A 17,130-nucleotide genomic window follows, 5' to 3' on the forward strand; every position below is an offset into this window, starting at 1 on the left:
GACAGCATTCTGTTAACTTTCAATAAGACAGTTTCTTTAGAGTCTGGCACGTGGACAAATTACAGTGAGATAAGCTCTGCATGAAGTAACAGCATGTGGATTGCTCTGTTGTGACTGTCTGTGTACATGCTCCTATCCCACAGTGACCAGTTCAGGAAGGGATGATAACTCCTTTTCCATCAAGAGCCAAACCACCTCACATTTACCTCAGAGTTCAGACCCTGTACACTGGCAGCTGGTGGGTAGCAGTGCACAGGGTAGCTGTCTGCCACATGCTAAACACACTTTTGAATAAATGAGTAGGGCTTCTAAGCTGCACAGGATGAATCACATTTGTGGATCACTATCACCCAGCTTGAGCCATGAGATCCACATTTTGCCTGCTTATGCCATACCTGTAGCCTGCATCAACCCCATCTCTTTGTACTGCTGCTAAGAGGAGATGGAATCCTTCCTGTCTTGAGCATCGTCTTCTTTTCCTAAACTTTCTATTTGTGAATAGTAGAGGAAGGAAGGGGACATGAAGAACATGAAACTCTGGAATAGGCACTTATTAGATTGATACTAGGAAACATGACCTGCAGATTGTAGATAAATTTCAGGAACATCTCAGAGAGGGGCTGGAGAGGCAAACAAGATGAATTGGAGCATATATCAGATATTTGTTCCATAGCAAGGCTATACAGCTGTTAGTGGTTGATCTTAGGTTTTCCACTAGATGTTCCATATATTTCATGGCTAGGCTTCGCAAACGAAGATTTGGGAAGGCTCTATCCACGTTTGCTACAGGGGAAGGCTCTATTCACGTTTGCTACAGTCCATATATTTGACCTTTTGGTTATTACTGCAATCATCATGACATCAATAAGAAGCAAAGATTTTTAAAGGTATCCTGGAGAATCTGAATCCCATGAAAAATGAGCAGAAGCCTATCTCTTAAAGGCAAATCTTTCCTTACACAAAAAAAATCTTCTCCTCAGAATTCAAATTAAGCACCCTTGTATGTGACAGAGCCAGAGCATCTTGGGCCTTTTATTTTCTGCTTTTTCTTTTAGCCAAAGTACAAATATTCTGTGATCTGAAATGCAACAGGAAATCTTTTTGTCATATTTGAAGGCTACTGAATGAGGCGAGTATTTTAAAAAGTAAATAGTGAGCAGAAGTAAAGTGTTCTTCTTACAAAGTCTTGTATTTGCACATTGTAAGGGAACCATTCATAGTTTGTGAGCACAGTAGATGATAATAATTGCTAGCAGCAATGAGCTAGCTGCAAGGATTGCTAACTGTAGGCAGCTAGCCAACCTAAGAGGTTGTGATCATGTCATGAAGGCAGCAAATAAAAGACTGTGTGGATGAAAGTTACTATGCTATTTTGTGATAGATAACTTGAAAAGGTGACAGGGGAATAAAAAAACCAATAAAGTCCAATAACAAATAAATACACTGCAAACAGATGTAGCTCATATCACCTACCAAAAATTGGAATAACTTGGTCTTTCGTGTCATTGAAACATACTAAATAGGAACTTACTAATGTGTTTAAGTCAGCAGCCTAAATCACAGTGAAAAGATTAGATAAACTGAGCTGGTTTGCATATTAAAGATTTTTGCATACAACTACAGCTTCATCACTAACTCTTCAAGTGCTGAAACCACCTTCAAGTATCTCAGTGACAGGTGAGATGAACTGCTGTAGTTTTAAGAGATGTTTTCAAGGGCCAAGCAGAGGTTTTTTAGTTCCTCTTTCATCTGACAGAGTGCCTTCTTGACTTTCTGTGGTGTGTTCATAATTTCAACGCTGTTGGTGAAGGGGTCATAGTACAGAGCAAAAGGCTTCTTGATCTTCATTGTGTAGTTTCTGTGGGGGAAGAAGACAGAGGTAGTTCAAAAGGCACTTCCTTAAATGTAAAACCTGCAGGACCTAATTTCTCACTATGTGGTCATGGACTTATCAGGGAGCAGAGGCTGCTCTGACACGTCCTCACTGATACTCTTTAATGCTGTCTGGTGCAGTGCATTCTCCCCATGGCAGAACAACTTGCAGCCCTGAAGATCTGCAGTGCCTTTTTTCAGTGTCGCTGGCTTAGACCCGTCTGTGCTCTCACAGTTCTACACTAACACAATTCAGAGTTATTACAACCACAAGCTGAGGAATGCAGGAGCACAGCATGTCTGCCGCCTTCACTTCCAAGAAATAACCTGGAGTAGCTCTTTCTGCGTAAAATTCTAAAAACCTGTTGATACTAGGCATCCTCTATTTTTCTGTCTCTATTAAAAGAAAAAAACATGATTGCTTGCCATTTTTGACAATATTTCCATTAAGTACACGCTGGTAGGAACCCCCTGTACTGATGTTGCCATATGTTTTGTGTGCTGACAGATTCTTGTGCCTTTGGTTATTTTGAGCAGCTTTGGCTGTGCAACTGTCTTGAAAAAACGTATTAAAAAGCTTCAAGTCTGAGAATGGTGTATTCCTTGTCCTCGTATGTTCTTTCCAGGTTTGCCTGAGTCAAATGCTCTGCAAGTCCTCTCTCTTCTGCCAGTAAGTTCTCACCTACGTTTTTACACATATTAAAAATTTAACGTGAACATTCAGATTTAAGATGAGGAGCCTAATTAGCCATTGCTATAGCCCCAGCAGACAGTGCTTCTGGGGAAGAGGTGGGGAGAGTAGGGAAGAAGTCTGGCTCAGGTTCTTTTCTTCTAATAAATTCCTCATTTCAGCTCCTACATGCTCCCCAGTAGCTCTACAATCAGCCTCCAGCCAGAATTGGTCATGTTGTTCTAACTGTTGGAGACGAAGGCCAGAATTTAAACTCTGCTTACTTTAAAAAAAAAAAAAAAAAAAAAAAAAGAAAAAAAAAGAAAAAAAAAGAAAAAGAAAAAAAAATCCTTACTGCATAACATAATACAGTTGAAGAAATATGTTTAGAAACACCTCGAGCTAATTTGAAATATTGTCATTTGGATTGCAGTCAGCTACTGTGTAGAAATTATATTGCCTGTGAATGCTGATTCTGCATTCTTGTGCAGACATAATCGGAGGAGAAAAGCAATCTTGTTTTTAAGCCCCCTGCTGATCCATGTTAATTCCTGAGACTGCTATAAAATTTCTGTGTGACCTTGGGTAAATCAGTTCTTCATGGCCTCCTCTTTGTATGGACTAGCACATAGGGTGGGACTGCACTCTCACTATTAGTTACAGACTTTACTTAAGAAGTTGCTAAAATGAAGCATTGTTAAGATTAAGCATGGGACAGGGCATAACAAAATATAATTCTGAATTTTTATGAAGCTTTTCTGAGATAAACAAGCTCATGTTTAATTTTGTTGTAAAAAAGCCATTAAGCAGATGCAATGAGTTAGCCTGGCATGGTTATTGCAATAGCGGTACATGTATTTGAAATTAAGACTCAAGCCAGTGTGACCCCCTCAATGAAAATACCCACAATCACTTTACTTACTGAAGCTTGACCTTGGCATCTTCAAAATTTTCTGCTATGAAATAGACAGGCTGGAAGGCTTGATCCTGATAGGGGTGAACTGCAGTCACTTCTGGATCAAAAGGCTTGTACTCTGGCTTGTTTGACAAGGCATGCTTTGTAGCAGGAACAACACAGGTTAGAGCAGGTGAATGAACAGAGAAAGAATTAGTCCCTGCTGGACTGTGAAATTCTCTTTGTGGAATAGTTAGGGGTAATATCAAGTCCTGTTCTTTCACAGGTCAAAGCTGATTTTCATAATTAGCAGTTAATAAACCAAATAATAAATATTTTAAAAATAAATTAAAAAAATAAATATCTATTTCCTATATTATATTGATGGACTACTGGATACCAGAGCCATGTTCCCAGACACGGAAGGGAAAGTCTATGGCACTTCCCAAAATATAAGTATCTGGAAGAAAATAATATCATGCTACTTTTCTTCAACTAGTATCATAGAAGATTCCCAGTCCTGTGCAGCAGTACTTCAAAGCCCCCTTGCCCATGTCACAAATCTCACATTTCCTGTACTGAAGAACAGATAGAATGCTTCTGTGATTTATGCACAGCTCCTAGGTCAGTATAGCAGCCTAAAATCTTCCTTGAAGCCCAAAATATAAATAAGCAGTATCCTTTGAGTGTGCGTGTTTGTGTCTTTGGACCCACAGAGGTTCTTTTATGTTCTTCTCAAGTTCTTTTACATTGTCCCTCAGGTAAACAGGAGGATTACAGAAGCCACTTCTGACCACACTGCGGTCCATAGGCACATCTTTATCATTTGTTTACATATACTGGAGATATGTTTAAACCAGACACCAGCTTAATATCATCACACAGTCCTAGGAAGGCAACACAGGTCAGGTTTAAAGTGAGTTCCTAGACAGTTTGTCTGACCCTGAAGCCCAAATGAGGTCCTTTAAAGCTAGCTCAGCTCTAGTGACATTTGAACTGCATCATAGATGTGCCTGAAAGCTGGTTGTGCCTCTAGTTGGCCAGGTTGGTGTCCCACAGACACTGTGGTGAAGTGTCCTGGGTGCAAACAAAAAGGAAAAAGGCAACCCATCTCAGTCAATGTTAAAACCATTTTATCCACCTTCAGACTGTCTCATCCACCTAGGCACAGTCTTTTAGTACCCACCCCTTCTTTGATATCTGCCTCTTTGCCTTTCTCTCTCCTTCCTCAACCTTCAGAAGGCTCCCTTTGCTATTTTATAATCCAAATGCCAACTCTTACGGTACTTGTAAATAACTGGTAAGAGTGGGTGACACAGCAGAAGACTTTCAGTTCAGTCTGCTAACTGGAAAAATTCAGACAGTATCCTTAAGCCCGTTTTTTGATATTTCACTGAACCAGACCTGAACCCTCCATCACTGGAGGCCTGCCTTAACCAGGAGACCAATGTGCTGCAGAACTGGTGCAGAAATACATACATGGCTTTAAAGGAAAAAAAAAAAAAGAACAATAACATAAAATTCTAAAAGATGGTGTTTTTCTTGCTCTTCATTTCAGTGTGTAATTGAAGAATAAACTTTGGAGAGCACTCATACAATCTAAGATGGTCGGTGTATACACAAACACGAGGCTGCTCTTAGAATCTTAGAAGCTCTGGGGACTAATGGGAAAAGATTTCAGAAACTCAAAACCTGACAGGGGTCCCACTGTGCTGTCAGTGTTGAAGCAGAACTGAAATCCCATTGATTTCAGTGGAAGTTCAGCTTGAAACTGGATGGCCTTAAAGGCCTCTAAAAGTTAAGTACTAGTTGTGCTGCAAGAAAAGCATATGTAGCACTGAGTGTTGCCAGAAGTGCGGTATGAGCCATAAGATTTTACAGTATGTAGGACAGAGTCCAGCTGAGTGTTAACAGAAGAAGCATTTTGGATAATGTAGAACAGCTGACAGAATATAGTGAAATAAACAGTGCAATACTGAGAGCTGTCGGGGAGGAATTCTTACAGTTCAGAGGAGGCAAGTTTGGCCAGCAGTCAGACCCATTACAACTGTTCAGTTTAGACTCGGGTATGGTTATCCCTCTGATATATAGCTGCTGTTACCAAATCGTTTGTTAGATAACAGGGATTCAAGTGCAAGACTCACGCAGATATTTTCTAGCTCTACCTCTCATCCTCTGCCTTTCCCCCAGGTTTTGCCCTGAGTTTGGGCAGGATCAGTTCATCCAAAGCAAATATCTACCTGAAGCTGAGTTTAAACTGCTGAGAGTGTGTGCTGTGGAGCAAAGGGAAATGTTTTGAAGATTTCATAGTCAGGATGTGGTTCCCTGGGTTGCAGTCCCACACCCACAGAGAGTCAGTCCAGGCTGCAGTTCAGGGATGTTCCCAGGCTTCTTGGTGATGCTAAGTTCTCACACCACATTAGCTGGATGTACTGGCGCTCACCCTCCCCAGCTGCTTAGGTGTTCTCTTCTTGTAGCTAACCATTTAACCTTAGTAACTCCTGCCCTTATTGCCTCCTCAATGACCAAATCATCCTGCTATTCCTGGTCTAGAGGCCTTCAGTGATGAGGAAAACCCTCCTTTGCACAGACTGCTGCAGTGTGTCTCCTCCAGCACATGACCCACAGTGATAATCCTACAGTACTTGTTATATTCACTGCCAACAAAGTGCCAAAAACTTCACTACCTGTGCCAAATATGTCGATCAGCTGAATGACAGGGAATCAAGTCTGGGAACTCCATGCAGAAGCCCACCTCTGGGCCCATACTGAGAAGAGTGGTAGATAATTTTTAGCATGGAAAATGGCTTTCTCCCAAGCAGCAACAAAACTTATCTAGAGCTTTCCCATGTGCCAGTCTAAAACTGCAAACTGTGTTTTGCAAGAAACTGAAGTCTATCATGAGCCTCACTATCGTCCAGTCTTCATCTTCTCAAACAGATTTGTCTAGCCTCTGCTTTATTTCTAATGAAGTTAGAATCAGATGCTTATGCAGAATACAGGGATGAAATGGAAATATTTTTATATTTCAGTTTGGTTCTAAATAAAAAGATGAATCAGTCAGCCACGGAAGGAAACTTCAGCACCTAAAGCCATGGATATAATTAACTTGTACATAAAAAGTTTCAGATGCTCAAGGTGAAGTGCACAGAACCACTAAGACATTGTCCCAGAAGCTACACAGTGATGAGCTTGCAGAGCTCACACAGGAATTGTACACAGGGTGCATAACAGCATTGCTGGTTAACTACTTGCCCATCTTCAGAATTAGGTGTTATGTACAAGATCAACACATTGTTGGAAGGGGGATAATTCTTCTTCATTACATATTGAATATCAATGCCATCACATCTGCATGTATTTTCAGTAATATGATGGATGAAGACCCAGGTGGACCCAGCTTTATCAAAAGTTTATCCAATAGCTTTACCCAACAACTACTGATGATACAAGTAATGAAAAGAAACTGCCATTTTTCAACTCGAGGATGGTTATGACTTCCATTGTCAGCCTCGGAGGTAGGGAGTTCGAGATGCAGTTGTAGTTTTGTGTTATATAGCACAGTTTTGTGCACAAGCAGTTCTTGCCTACTGCTTTAATCAAAAGCAGAAGAGCTTGTTGGTGTCTGGGGAAGAAAAGGACAGAAAAAGAGGGGAGAGAGCACAAATCTGGTGCACTGAAATCGAGACTCTCCAAAAGCGAGCATTTTATGATGACACTTTTTTACCTTCATCTGTGTCAAAATTACACAGAAAAAAAGAGGCATCATACAGATAGTTTCTGGGGTGCATATTGCTATGAAAGCTACATAAGTATCAGCAATATGATTACCTGCGCCCTTTAGTACCCTGTTTAACATGTAAATAAATTTGACTTAAAACTATAAAATATTAAGATAAGCAGATTATAATAAATGTTGCATTGAATTGTGCTTTGACACTGGATCTTTATGGTTCTACCAGGTAAATAAATGCAAGTTTATTTTTCCTGTTTGTTGGCAGTGAAAATAGCAAGTACTGAAGGATTTTCAAATAAAGAGCAGCTTCAGCCTTATCCTAGAACAGATAGACATGTAAACAAAATGCATTGCACTGGAGCCTAATTGGTAGGGGAGCTTATTGATCTGCTGTTTCAAAGCAATACACTGCATTGTTCCACAGACGCCTGCTACAGTAGTGCTAGCACACTGAAATTCATGAGCAGTCAGGCCAAGAGTAGGTTGCTGTGTAGAAAGGAAGTCATGTTTATTTCTCTAGAGGGCTAACAAGCATGCAGATCTCTCAGCTTTTCAAGAGAGAAAGCTCTCTACAGATTTTGCTCACAAAAATCTCCAAATTGCAAGTGTTGGGAGAAAACCAATGCTAAACTCAGCAAGTGGTAAAATGACGGCTGATGTCTGGGAGGGTTCCCCTTTCTCTGTGTTCATTTCAGCTGCCCCTCTGTTGGGTCTCCTACTTTAAATGTCTTGAATTGACACGGGAAGTGGGCTGACTGTACACCATTAGGACAGTTTTGCAATATGTTTATTGTCATAACAATCCAAAGATCTCCAGTTATGGGAGTCCAAGCTATGCTAATTCAGCAACTGTTACATGTGAATGTAGCCCTGTTAGGCTGCTGGTTTATGTGTTAAGCTTAAGATATATCTCCCATGAAAAAAAAAGAAAGAAAGGTTTCTGGTTTATAAAAATGCTTCAAAAGAGTCTTATTTATTTGCCTTTGGCTCTTACCAAATTTAAAAAAATCATCCAGTACCTGCACAACCAGAAGCAGTTGAGACCTACTGATACCAGTTTAGAGCTTTTGCAATTAAAAAATCATTACCTGCTTCACTGCTATGCAAAACTAAGAAGTTAATATCTCTCCTATCAGCTGTTTCTCCAAAGGAAGGGAAATCTGTAAACTTTCTGTAAAGGTGTACGGTTCCTCTTTCCACAGCTAATCTGTCCAAGCAGGGCATTATCAAACCTGTGTACACAGATTTTCATCTATGTAAAACTAGAGCTAAAATTAGTTTTGAAATTTATTTAGGAATGTAAAATATTAAAGCATTTTCTTTTTGTAAGTGTCCATGATATTTACAGTTTCTTTGCACTTTATTTGGTCCAGTCAGTCGGTGCCTTTCTGGTTCATATCTGTGTGAATGTCAATGGCATGGATGAAACAGCTGAGTCCATAGTAGGCATAATATTGCCCTCTAGTGAGTAATTCAGAAAGGTACGTGAGTTTTACGTTAAAGTCAACTGCATTACTACAGATCTAATATTTTATAGGATGGTTGCTTTCATTGCATTTCATTTCTAGATGGAAGACAGGTACATTACCACAGTAGTTTTTCCTCTACTGAGTAACTCCTGGGAAGGGAGAATTAATTTCTTTGCAAAAGAAAAATCTGAATTATAAATTGTACCAGTTTATGCAGAAAAACATAATTTGCTTTTACCAGAGAGTTCAGAAAACTGGATTATATAAATCTTTCAACACTTTGCTTTTGACACATACCATAAGCTCCCCATAAGATGAAAGCAGTCCTGCCCCGTAAGCTTTGATCAATCCATTTTGCTTGCAGAGACCAAACTCCACAGTGAACCAATAGAGCTGGGAATAAGAACAGCTTGTGAAAAACAGTTTGAAAAAGGAGGGATTTTAAAGCTTCTCATTTTTCCTTTAATTGTCTTTTATCCTTATTCTTTAGTATATTTGTATCTTTGAATTTTATAGTTGTATATTTTAGGAAAATTATTTTTCTCTTAACATATAAAACACACTAAATGTTACATATATGTTTTCAGAACTTGTTGCACTTCCAAAAAAAAAAGAAAAGGATGGCTTATCCATTAGTGGCAAAGTACCCTTCAAGATTACACCAATTATATCTTTGTCATGCTCCAGTAGAAAATCAAGATACATTTCTCTGGGCCTTTCTTGTGATAAAGCATGCTTAGGACCATACTTCTTTACCTGCTGGACAGTAGTGGAATAAAAGCAACTCTTGGCTCTACCAAACTTTTATTCCTTCCCTTATTACAAAATTCAAGGAAACAGATAGTTCTGGACACTTGGTAAATGAGGCATTTCAAGAATATAGCTTTGTATCACAACTCTTCAAGGTTCCTTTAGAGACACACAGCATTTTGCTGCCTCATACACAGGGATAGACCTTGGCTTCGGATTAGCCATAAGTACTGCAATCTCAGGACCCTGTTTAAAGAACTGCAGAGAATTTGAAAAATAATGTGAAACTCCATATTATTCTGTCTATTCTTCATCTTATGTACTCTTTCTTTCTCCTACCCTTTTTCATATACCTTTTAATTTTGATGACTTGCTTTTAGCCTGAAAATTTATCATTAAAGAAACAACATGCTAGGATCTTTCTTTTTGCATAATCCCGAGCTGTTTTTTCTACAGTTCAGCTAATAATTATGCATTTTTATTGTGTTAATAATGTTGATTCTTATTATTTCACAGCAAAAAGTCTTTTGAGTACCTGCTCATTTCGCAGGAGGCCTTTTTGACTGCCAAATGAGACATGGGAGGAGGAGGAATTTTTTTTTTACTGTTTCTTTAGATATCCTGTATTTGAATTCCAGTTAGTGAGATTCTTTCAGCTCTCACTGTTTTAACAGGCTACAAGAAAAGGTGCTAGCGGCACTCTGTGGATGACATGAACACTGGCAGTTTCTCATCTCTGGTGCGTGGATCCACCTGCACAGTGAAGTCACGGGGCTGAATGAAATAATGGCATTTCAAAGTTTGTGTTACAAATGGTATAGACCATAGCAACAAGCAAAGTTGAGATTCTTTAAAGGAACTTTTATCTTAAATGTTGTCATAGCATCCAACCTAGTTGCCTACATTCTCTTTGTAATGAACAGAGAATGACAGGGACTTCCAGAGATAATCAGAGAATTCACATTAGATTTTTATGTCAGGGTAATGAATACACTAGATTCTTCTCTATCTCCACTTTTTAGAAAAGGAAACTCAAACAGTGAGCCTAGATCAGATGTATAAATTTTAAACATTTGAGGATTGAGATGTTAGTCCAGAATACATTTACTGTTCAGAATACTTAAATGACACAAAGTTATATTCTCACAGACTCTGAACTGCAGGTAGCCCTTTCAAAAAGATGCCCTTATTCTACCTCCTCAAACCCTAGAAGATACTATGACAATTTCAGATATGAGACCCATTATTCTTCTAATCTGAATCCTATCTCTAATCTAGTCCTATTCAGTCCAGGATCAGGGAGGGGTGCTTGCAGGGAAATGCTTTATAAGCCACCAGCCTTAACTCAATCTCACCAAGACCTGGGTAACAATGCAAAATAGCTCTCTGGGACTCATAATTCTTTTCACCCTAGCGAAGGTATGGACCTTAATCTCACTCTAGCCTTTCTAGACCTAGAGAGTGGAAATTGCAGTGGAAATGTGAACTGTCACTGTCATAGTGTCCTCACATCACCATCCCAGGACCTGTATGATGTTATGAAAAATTCAGCACTGGTACCTTTTGCTCATCAAACTCTAAAAATAAGGCTAGTCTTACCTAGTCCTGACCTAAGGATGGTTTTGTGCAGATGGGTTTTAGGTGAGCCACAACCTCCTTCCTGAGTGGGGCTGTGGGCTGGGGGAGGAATTTCAGGAGTTACAGTTTCCTCCCATCCACTACCTTTTCTAAATGAATCTCACCCAGGCAGGTGACAGGAAGGCTCCATTCCTCCTCTGAAAAAGTCATCAAGACTGGTAAATGGATGTCATTATTTGAAAAAAATCACCGACCCCCAGAGGACTTTCAGAACAAGTTAAAATGTCAGTAAAGGACTTCATGAGTTGTTTTGACAGACGTATAGTGACTCAGAACGGAATGACAGTACCTACTCTCAAATTGCTGTTAAGTGCTCCCCTATTTTGTGAGGTTAATAAATATCAGGTGAATCAAATTCTGATGGTTCTCTGCACCTTGTGTAGGAGAAAATTCAGGTATCACATTTGATATCTAGTCTATTGGGTAAATCTGGAAAGTGAGTTGGGACCATCCTGTGGCTGAAATTGTAAAAACTCAGCTTAAGAAATATGTTCTTATAAAATTGAGAAGCGTAAGTGTATTCTCAGGTGGAATTACACGCTTCTGGGCTCCCCCAGAGGGACTCCAGTCTCTGCTCCAGAACCTTCCTAACCTGTGGAGGAGGTTAGGATGCTCCCATCGTGTAGTTAACCTGAGACACAAGAAGAGCCTTCCCTGCATAGTAAGGGATATGCAGTGAATCGTTTGGGGTTTGTCTCCAATATTAAACTGCCATCTGTACTTACTGTGGCCAGTTTCTCAATCTCCACTTCAGATGATCCAAGAGAAGCCAGTCCAATATCCTAAAGCAAGTAAGCAAGCAGGCAGTGTTACACTAGTGTGATTATTCAGCCCAAGGGAGAGAAAGAGGGGAAGGGGGAGGACCACATAATTTCTAGCATGAATAGCATGAACTATTCATTGTTTTTGTCACCCAAAATGACCTTCTATGGCTTCCAGGATGCCTACCTCTCCCTGGCCCCCAGCTACATACCACTGGGAGCCACATTAGATGAGTGTTTAATCCTCAGTGTTCTCTGTGTAAAATTAACCGTCTCTTGGCTTAATTCTGGACTGTCTATCCCAGACAGAGATTTATACGGAGCCAAGAGAAGGAAGGACAGCAAGGTGGGTTTTATCTTTGCCATTACCTTTCTGTCTCTCACTCCTTCTGAGAGCCCTTATGAGTGGGTCAGATCTGTGTAGGGAGGGTTCTGTTTACTTTCATCTGTGCTTCCTGTTAAATGCTATTCTCACAATAGAAATCTGTAGATGTCTCTTTTCTGCTGTTTCAGAAGCCATATCATGCAGCAAACAAACAAAATTAGGGCACTTTTACCATTCATCGTCTCATGTTGAATGGAATCAAAAAGAATTTTCATGGGGTGAATTTCAACTGTGAAAACACTTTGTGGGAAAAATAAAGTGAAATGTGAAAATTCACTTAATGTGATCCCATGTTGTATAGTCTGTGTTATTGATGGGAAAAGGAGAAAACTGAAAGCTGTGAAATTGCTATAAACTTCTATTTCTAATGTGTCTTGAGTTCTGGTATTGAACTAAACTGAAGAGGTTTCTTCCAGAATAAATTATAGAGGTCTAGGATATTTAAAGCACTACTCCTCTGATTCTGATAATAACCAATATCTATGAGCAAAAGGGTAACTGCCATGTATTCAAGTTGATACAACTGGAAACCACATTAGATGAGTTGAACTGATTTTCTTTTCAAAATATTCTGACAGGAACCTTCATCACGTTACCCCTCTGATCCTATTGCCAGTTTCCACATTAGCCACTGATTGATAAGCCTGGACAATGAGTTACCTTCTTCCCTCTGTTGTGGTTTTGAGCAACATTCATAGTTCTGAAGTCTTTAATTATGCAAGGTTGTTGAGTTCACTTGGGTCTGACACTGACTCCTCACACTAAATACTCCCTTATTGTACAAATAAGCTTGGTTTGCTTTTTGAAGCCTCCTCTCCAGTGTGAGCAATGCTGTGAGAATTTGGTGAGTTTTAAAAGGAAAAAGAGCTCTGATGAATGACGTGGTGATGGACACAATTAAAGTCTCATGTGAGATAAAAATGTATATCCAGAGACAGAACCAGCTTGGGGGCTCAGCGGCTGTTGCTGTTTAGGTTCATGTGGTGCAGGACAGGAAGCCAGGAGAGCAACATTGTCAGTAAAGCTCCACCACCAGCACCACAGAGACATCCTTCTCCGGACTGACATAGCCCTCCCACACAGAGAAGTCCCACAAGCACTCCCTGCCTTTCCTTTTACACCATGTCTGTAGGGAGCAGTGCTACCACTCCCTTGGAGTAAATGTCTCCCAGAGTGCTGCTAGCCCACCACCCCTGGAGGTTGTGACTCAGGCACAATCCAGTCTTAAAATTGCATTTTATGGTAAGCTGCATGTATTTAAGGCACATTTGGCCTGCTATCCAGAGCAGTTGCTTAAACAGCCAGCAGAACAAGCTTCTTACCTGTGAGAACTGGGCAAACTCCTTGTCAGCTAGCATGGGAACATGACCCAGCAACTCATGGCAACAGTCTCTGAAAAATAAGTGACCTTCATGTCTGTTAAAGGCTTCTTTTTCTGCCTTTCATTAACTTCCCATGAAGAACTTTAGCCAACAGACCCCAAAGGGAGCTAGTACAAGAGCTGCTTCGCAGTGGATGCCTCCATACCTGTCCTGGCTCTACAAGAAGTGTGACAGAACATTCCCTTCTGCCATGGGAAGCCAGCTGCCCCCTGCTACCTTGTCTATTGTCTCACTTGAGATGGCATGGACACCAACCTTCTATGTCACAACATCTTTGAAAGGCCCCTATTTTGTCCCAGGATACAACAAAAGCGTCTGTGTGAACTTGTAATTTCTCATGAAATGTTATTGCTGTTGTCTGGCCAGCACTTACTGGGAGAGTTTCACAGCAGGAAATCAAACCCCAGCAGATGGTAACTGAAGGCAGTATGAAAAGATTAAACCAGATATTCTCCAGTCTTTTCCTTCCCCAGACAACTTTGCAAGAGAGACAGAGAACCACACCCTCTCATGCATGACTTCCCCTTCTAACTCTCCAGCTACCAGTTTCCTAAATTGTTTCATTCTGTGGACTACTGGATAGAGCTCCAGGGCCATTCCCAAGAGAATGATCCCCAACACATTCAGAAGGACGGGATTACTACAGGGCATCAAACTTACGGTTCTGGGGAATGCATAGGAGAAGAGAAATGCCTTATATACTGCGTGCACGGGAAGACACGGAATGCCAGGCTGGCAAGGAAGTCACGAGCAGACAGAAGTCCTGCAGCTGGTCTCAGCTGGAAACCTGTTCTCTCTGCAAAGGGAAGGGAGACCAAACTTAGGCATTTCTAGGGTTAACTGCCCTAGAAATAGGGACCTAATATGTCCCTTCACCAAGCATAGCTTATCGTTGTTGGTTTGCCCCTGTACTGCTATGGGACCAGTTACTGCAGCATCAAATCGCTTAGCCATCCATCCTACATGCATACACACAGCCATGATACGAGGTATGGGAGTACTGCCTATCCCAGTTCACATTTTTAGCACATTTACACACATTTATGTACTATGTCCCACACGGCAGTGGTGTGTCTGAGGTCACACGTGATCCTTATGATCAAGCAGGGAACAGAACCTGCAATTTCAGTTCTGACTTGACTATTAATTCTTGGATTATCTCTCTCACTTCCCATCTAGCATATGTAAAAGAAAAACAGGAGTTAGACAAGTGACACAACCTACCCCTACCCTTGTCTGAGAGCACCTGGCTCTTCCCTGAATCTAGGTTACTGTTTAGCCCTCTCCTGAAAACTTTCTTCTTCCCTGCACTGAAACTCCTGGTACTTTGCACTGTTGAAGATAGAAATAGGTGGATCATGGGTCTGCTCTAGTTAGGGTAATTTTTCTATTCCTCAGTTGGCATAGTTCAACATAACCCAGAGGCAGAATTGGAGTATACTACTCCATTTAATTTCCCTTTGTCAGTGCATGCTCCACATAACTAGCGGGGCACTGTCAAAACTTGCTATCAATTTTGTCTTTCTGCCTGAACTTCATTAGAATGGGAACATGCAGGAGAAAGAGCAGTGGGTCATCATCAGAGATAAGGGTCCTGGAATTTAGCCCTTAACCATTTAATATCAGAGTCTCCAAGAGTGCTTTCACTTATTTTTCCCAGGGTTTTTTTATTTGTTTGTTTTGTTGGATTTTTGTTTGTTTGTTTGTTTTACCATTATGTTTGTCTAGAACTACACAGCCTGCCATTGATGCGATCACACACATTTTGCTTTGCATATGTCCATAGAACAGGACAGAACAATACCATACTCCTGCACTTCAATTTCAGCTTGTGCTACCAGTGTTACCCCAGGACACCCTGCATTACTATGAAAGGTCTGTGAGAGATGACTAACAAAATAACCAGTCTGATAGTCAACAGAACACACAATCTACATTTCCATGGGAAACATGTTGGTGGTCTGCAAAGCTAAGAAAATTGAAAATCACTGCTTTCAAAGTGAGCCAATGATAATCTTTTTGAAGTCTTATATTCAAAATCTGTGTTGCATTCTCAGCTCCCATAAATGACATTTCAACTTCTTTAAAGCATAAAACTACATTTAAAAAAAAAACAGAAATGGCTTTATTCTCCCTTCTCTACCCATATTCTATTGTGTCATGAAGCCAGGAACCTAATTTTTTTTATGTAAACAAACAAAAAAATCCCACCCAGAAACCAAGCCATTTACAAGATTTGTTTTGATTTGTTTTTTAATGTTTCTTTCAGAATTTCTTGTTTTACTCTATGAGGCTATTTCTCATTAAAAAAGAAAAAAAAGTAGAGAGAGAAAGAAAAAAAAAGGAAAAAGGATGCTTCAAAGAATTAGAAGTGACAAACATATGAAGCAATACACAAATGAGGGGACAGCAAAGAGTGCTTCTACCTGACATTGTGATGGACTAGATGGTGGGCATTTGCCACAGTTACCTTCTGTTGCTCCACTGAATTCAAAGGTAATGGGTACAGAACTGCCACAAAGCTGAATCAGAAATGGTTGTATTCTCCCCCCTCCTCAATTAAGAAAGCAGGGGGTTGGGGAAATAGACTGGCAACTGTGTCTCCTTAAGTATTGGCCAGGAACTGACACAAGAAGGGTAAGTAATCCCTTGCTTTTGATGCCATACTAAGCCAATCCAGAAGAATGTGAAAATCTCAGAATGTGGTAATCTTTCAGCTGAATTCTGAGTCTGAGTGAACTGAAAATTGCACTAGCTGAAAACCAAGACCTAAGTAACTCAGTTTTGGGAGGACTATGAAAGAATCTAGGGAAATTAATATTGTTGTAGCATCCATGTTGGAGGAGCAGGAGGGAAAATGAAAATTACAGCCTGTGTTCCTTGAGATGCCCTTTTAAACATAGGTCAGTGTATCAGACAGTCTGCTGATGGAACAGACTTGGCCAGTTGCCTTGAAAACCATAGGAAAAAGTTATTTGCTGAAGGTAATATCTGCAAAATTTGAACTTCTATTTCATTACTGCACAATAAAATAAGCAATTAGTAGAAAATTAGGGGTGTGGTTGGTGGAACCTGCTGCCAAAAGATCTGTGAAATCAAAATGACTTGAAAAGAAGGTCTTGAGTAGTTGACCTAAAGTGATCTGCAAGGCTTAATTCTTGGCCTAAAAACTAGTGTATACACGCAGCCTGTGCATTGTAGTATGAGCTTGCTTGAATTCACTGACTGTAATGTCTTCCAGCTGTGGAGGACAATGACTGCCTAAATCCAAACATCTTTCCTAGAAAGAAAGATGTGCCTAGGTTCATCTACTTAACCCTTTAGAAAAACACTTGCCATGTTAAATGGCAAACCACTTGACATGGTTAACCATTTATATCCCCTTTAACTAATTATGAAATATTTATGATGTATAGTTCATTTCTGTTCAAACCAATGTCACTAACAGCCGGGTAACACTAGAGAGATCTTGTATTGAAGACAAAAGCAATTGCTTTCTTAGGTTCACAGATATTGCCGAGTAAAAGAGAAGATGAAAGTTTATCTGGCTTTGTGGGCTGGTTGTAACATGA

At 40.2% G+C, this 17,130-nt stretch overlaps 1 protein-coding gene across 2 annotated transcripts in view; it reads right to left on the reverse strand.

The window, feature by feature from the left end:
• Nucleotides 1-621: 621 nt before the first annotated feature.
• The window catches only part of LOC113984885 (tyrosine 3-monooxygenase-like), a 31,032-nt gene continuing 14,523 nt past the window's right edge, over nt 622-17,130 (reverse strand). The window contains exons 7-12 of one of the 2 annotated variants that reach the window (XM_027715295.2): nt 14,219-14,354; nt 13,499-13,568; nt 11,756-11,812; nt 8,940-9,035; nt 3,465-3,598; nt 622-1,858 (exon numbers count right to left, since the gene is read on the reverse strand). In XM_027715295.2, coding sequence (XP_027571096.2) covers nt 1,699-1,858; nt 3,465-3,598; nt 8,940-9,035; nt 11,756-11,812; nt 13,499-13,568; nt 14,219-14,354 — 653 coding nt within the window. In that variant the 3' untranslated portion in view covers nt 622-1,698. Of the gene's footprint in view, nt 1,859-3,464; nt 3,599-4,456; nt 4,515-8,939; nt 9,036-11,755; nt 11,813-13,498; nt 13,569-14,218; nt 14,355-17,130 lie in introns of those variants that run through there. The other variant, XM_039383262.1, reaches the window with a different exon arrangement.

Source organism: Pipra filicauda, unplaced genomic scaffold (genome assembly GCF_003945595.2).
Source record: "Pipra filicauda isolate LSUMZ 115617 unplaced genomic scaffold, ASM394559v2 scaffold2_size9829703_pilon, whole genome shotgun sequence".
NCBI classification, from domain to species: Eukaryota; Metazoa; Chordata; class Aves; order Passeriformes; family Pipridae; genus Pipra; species Pipra filicauda.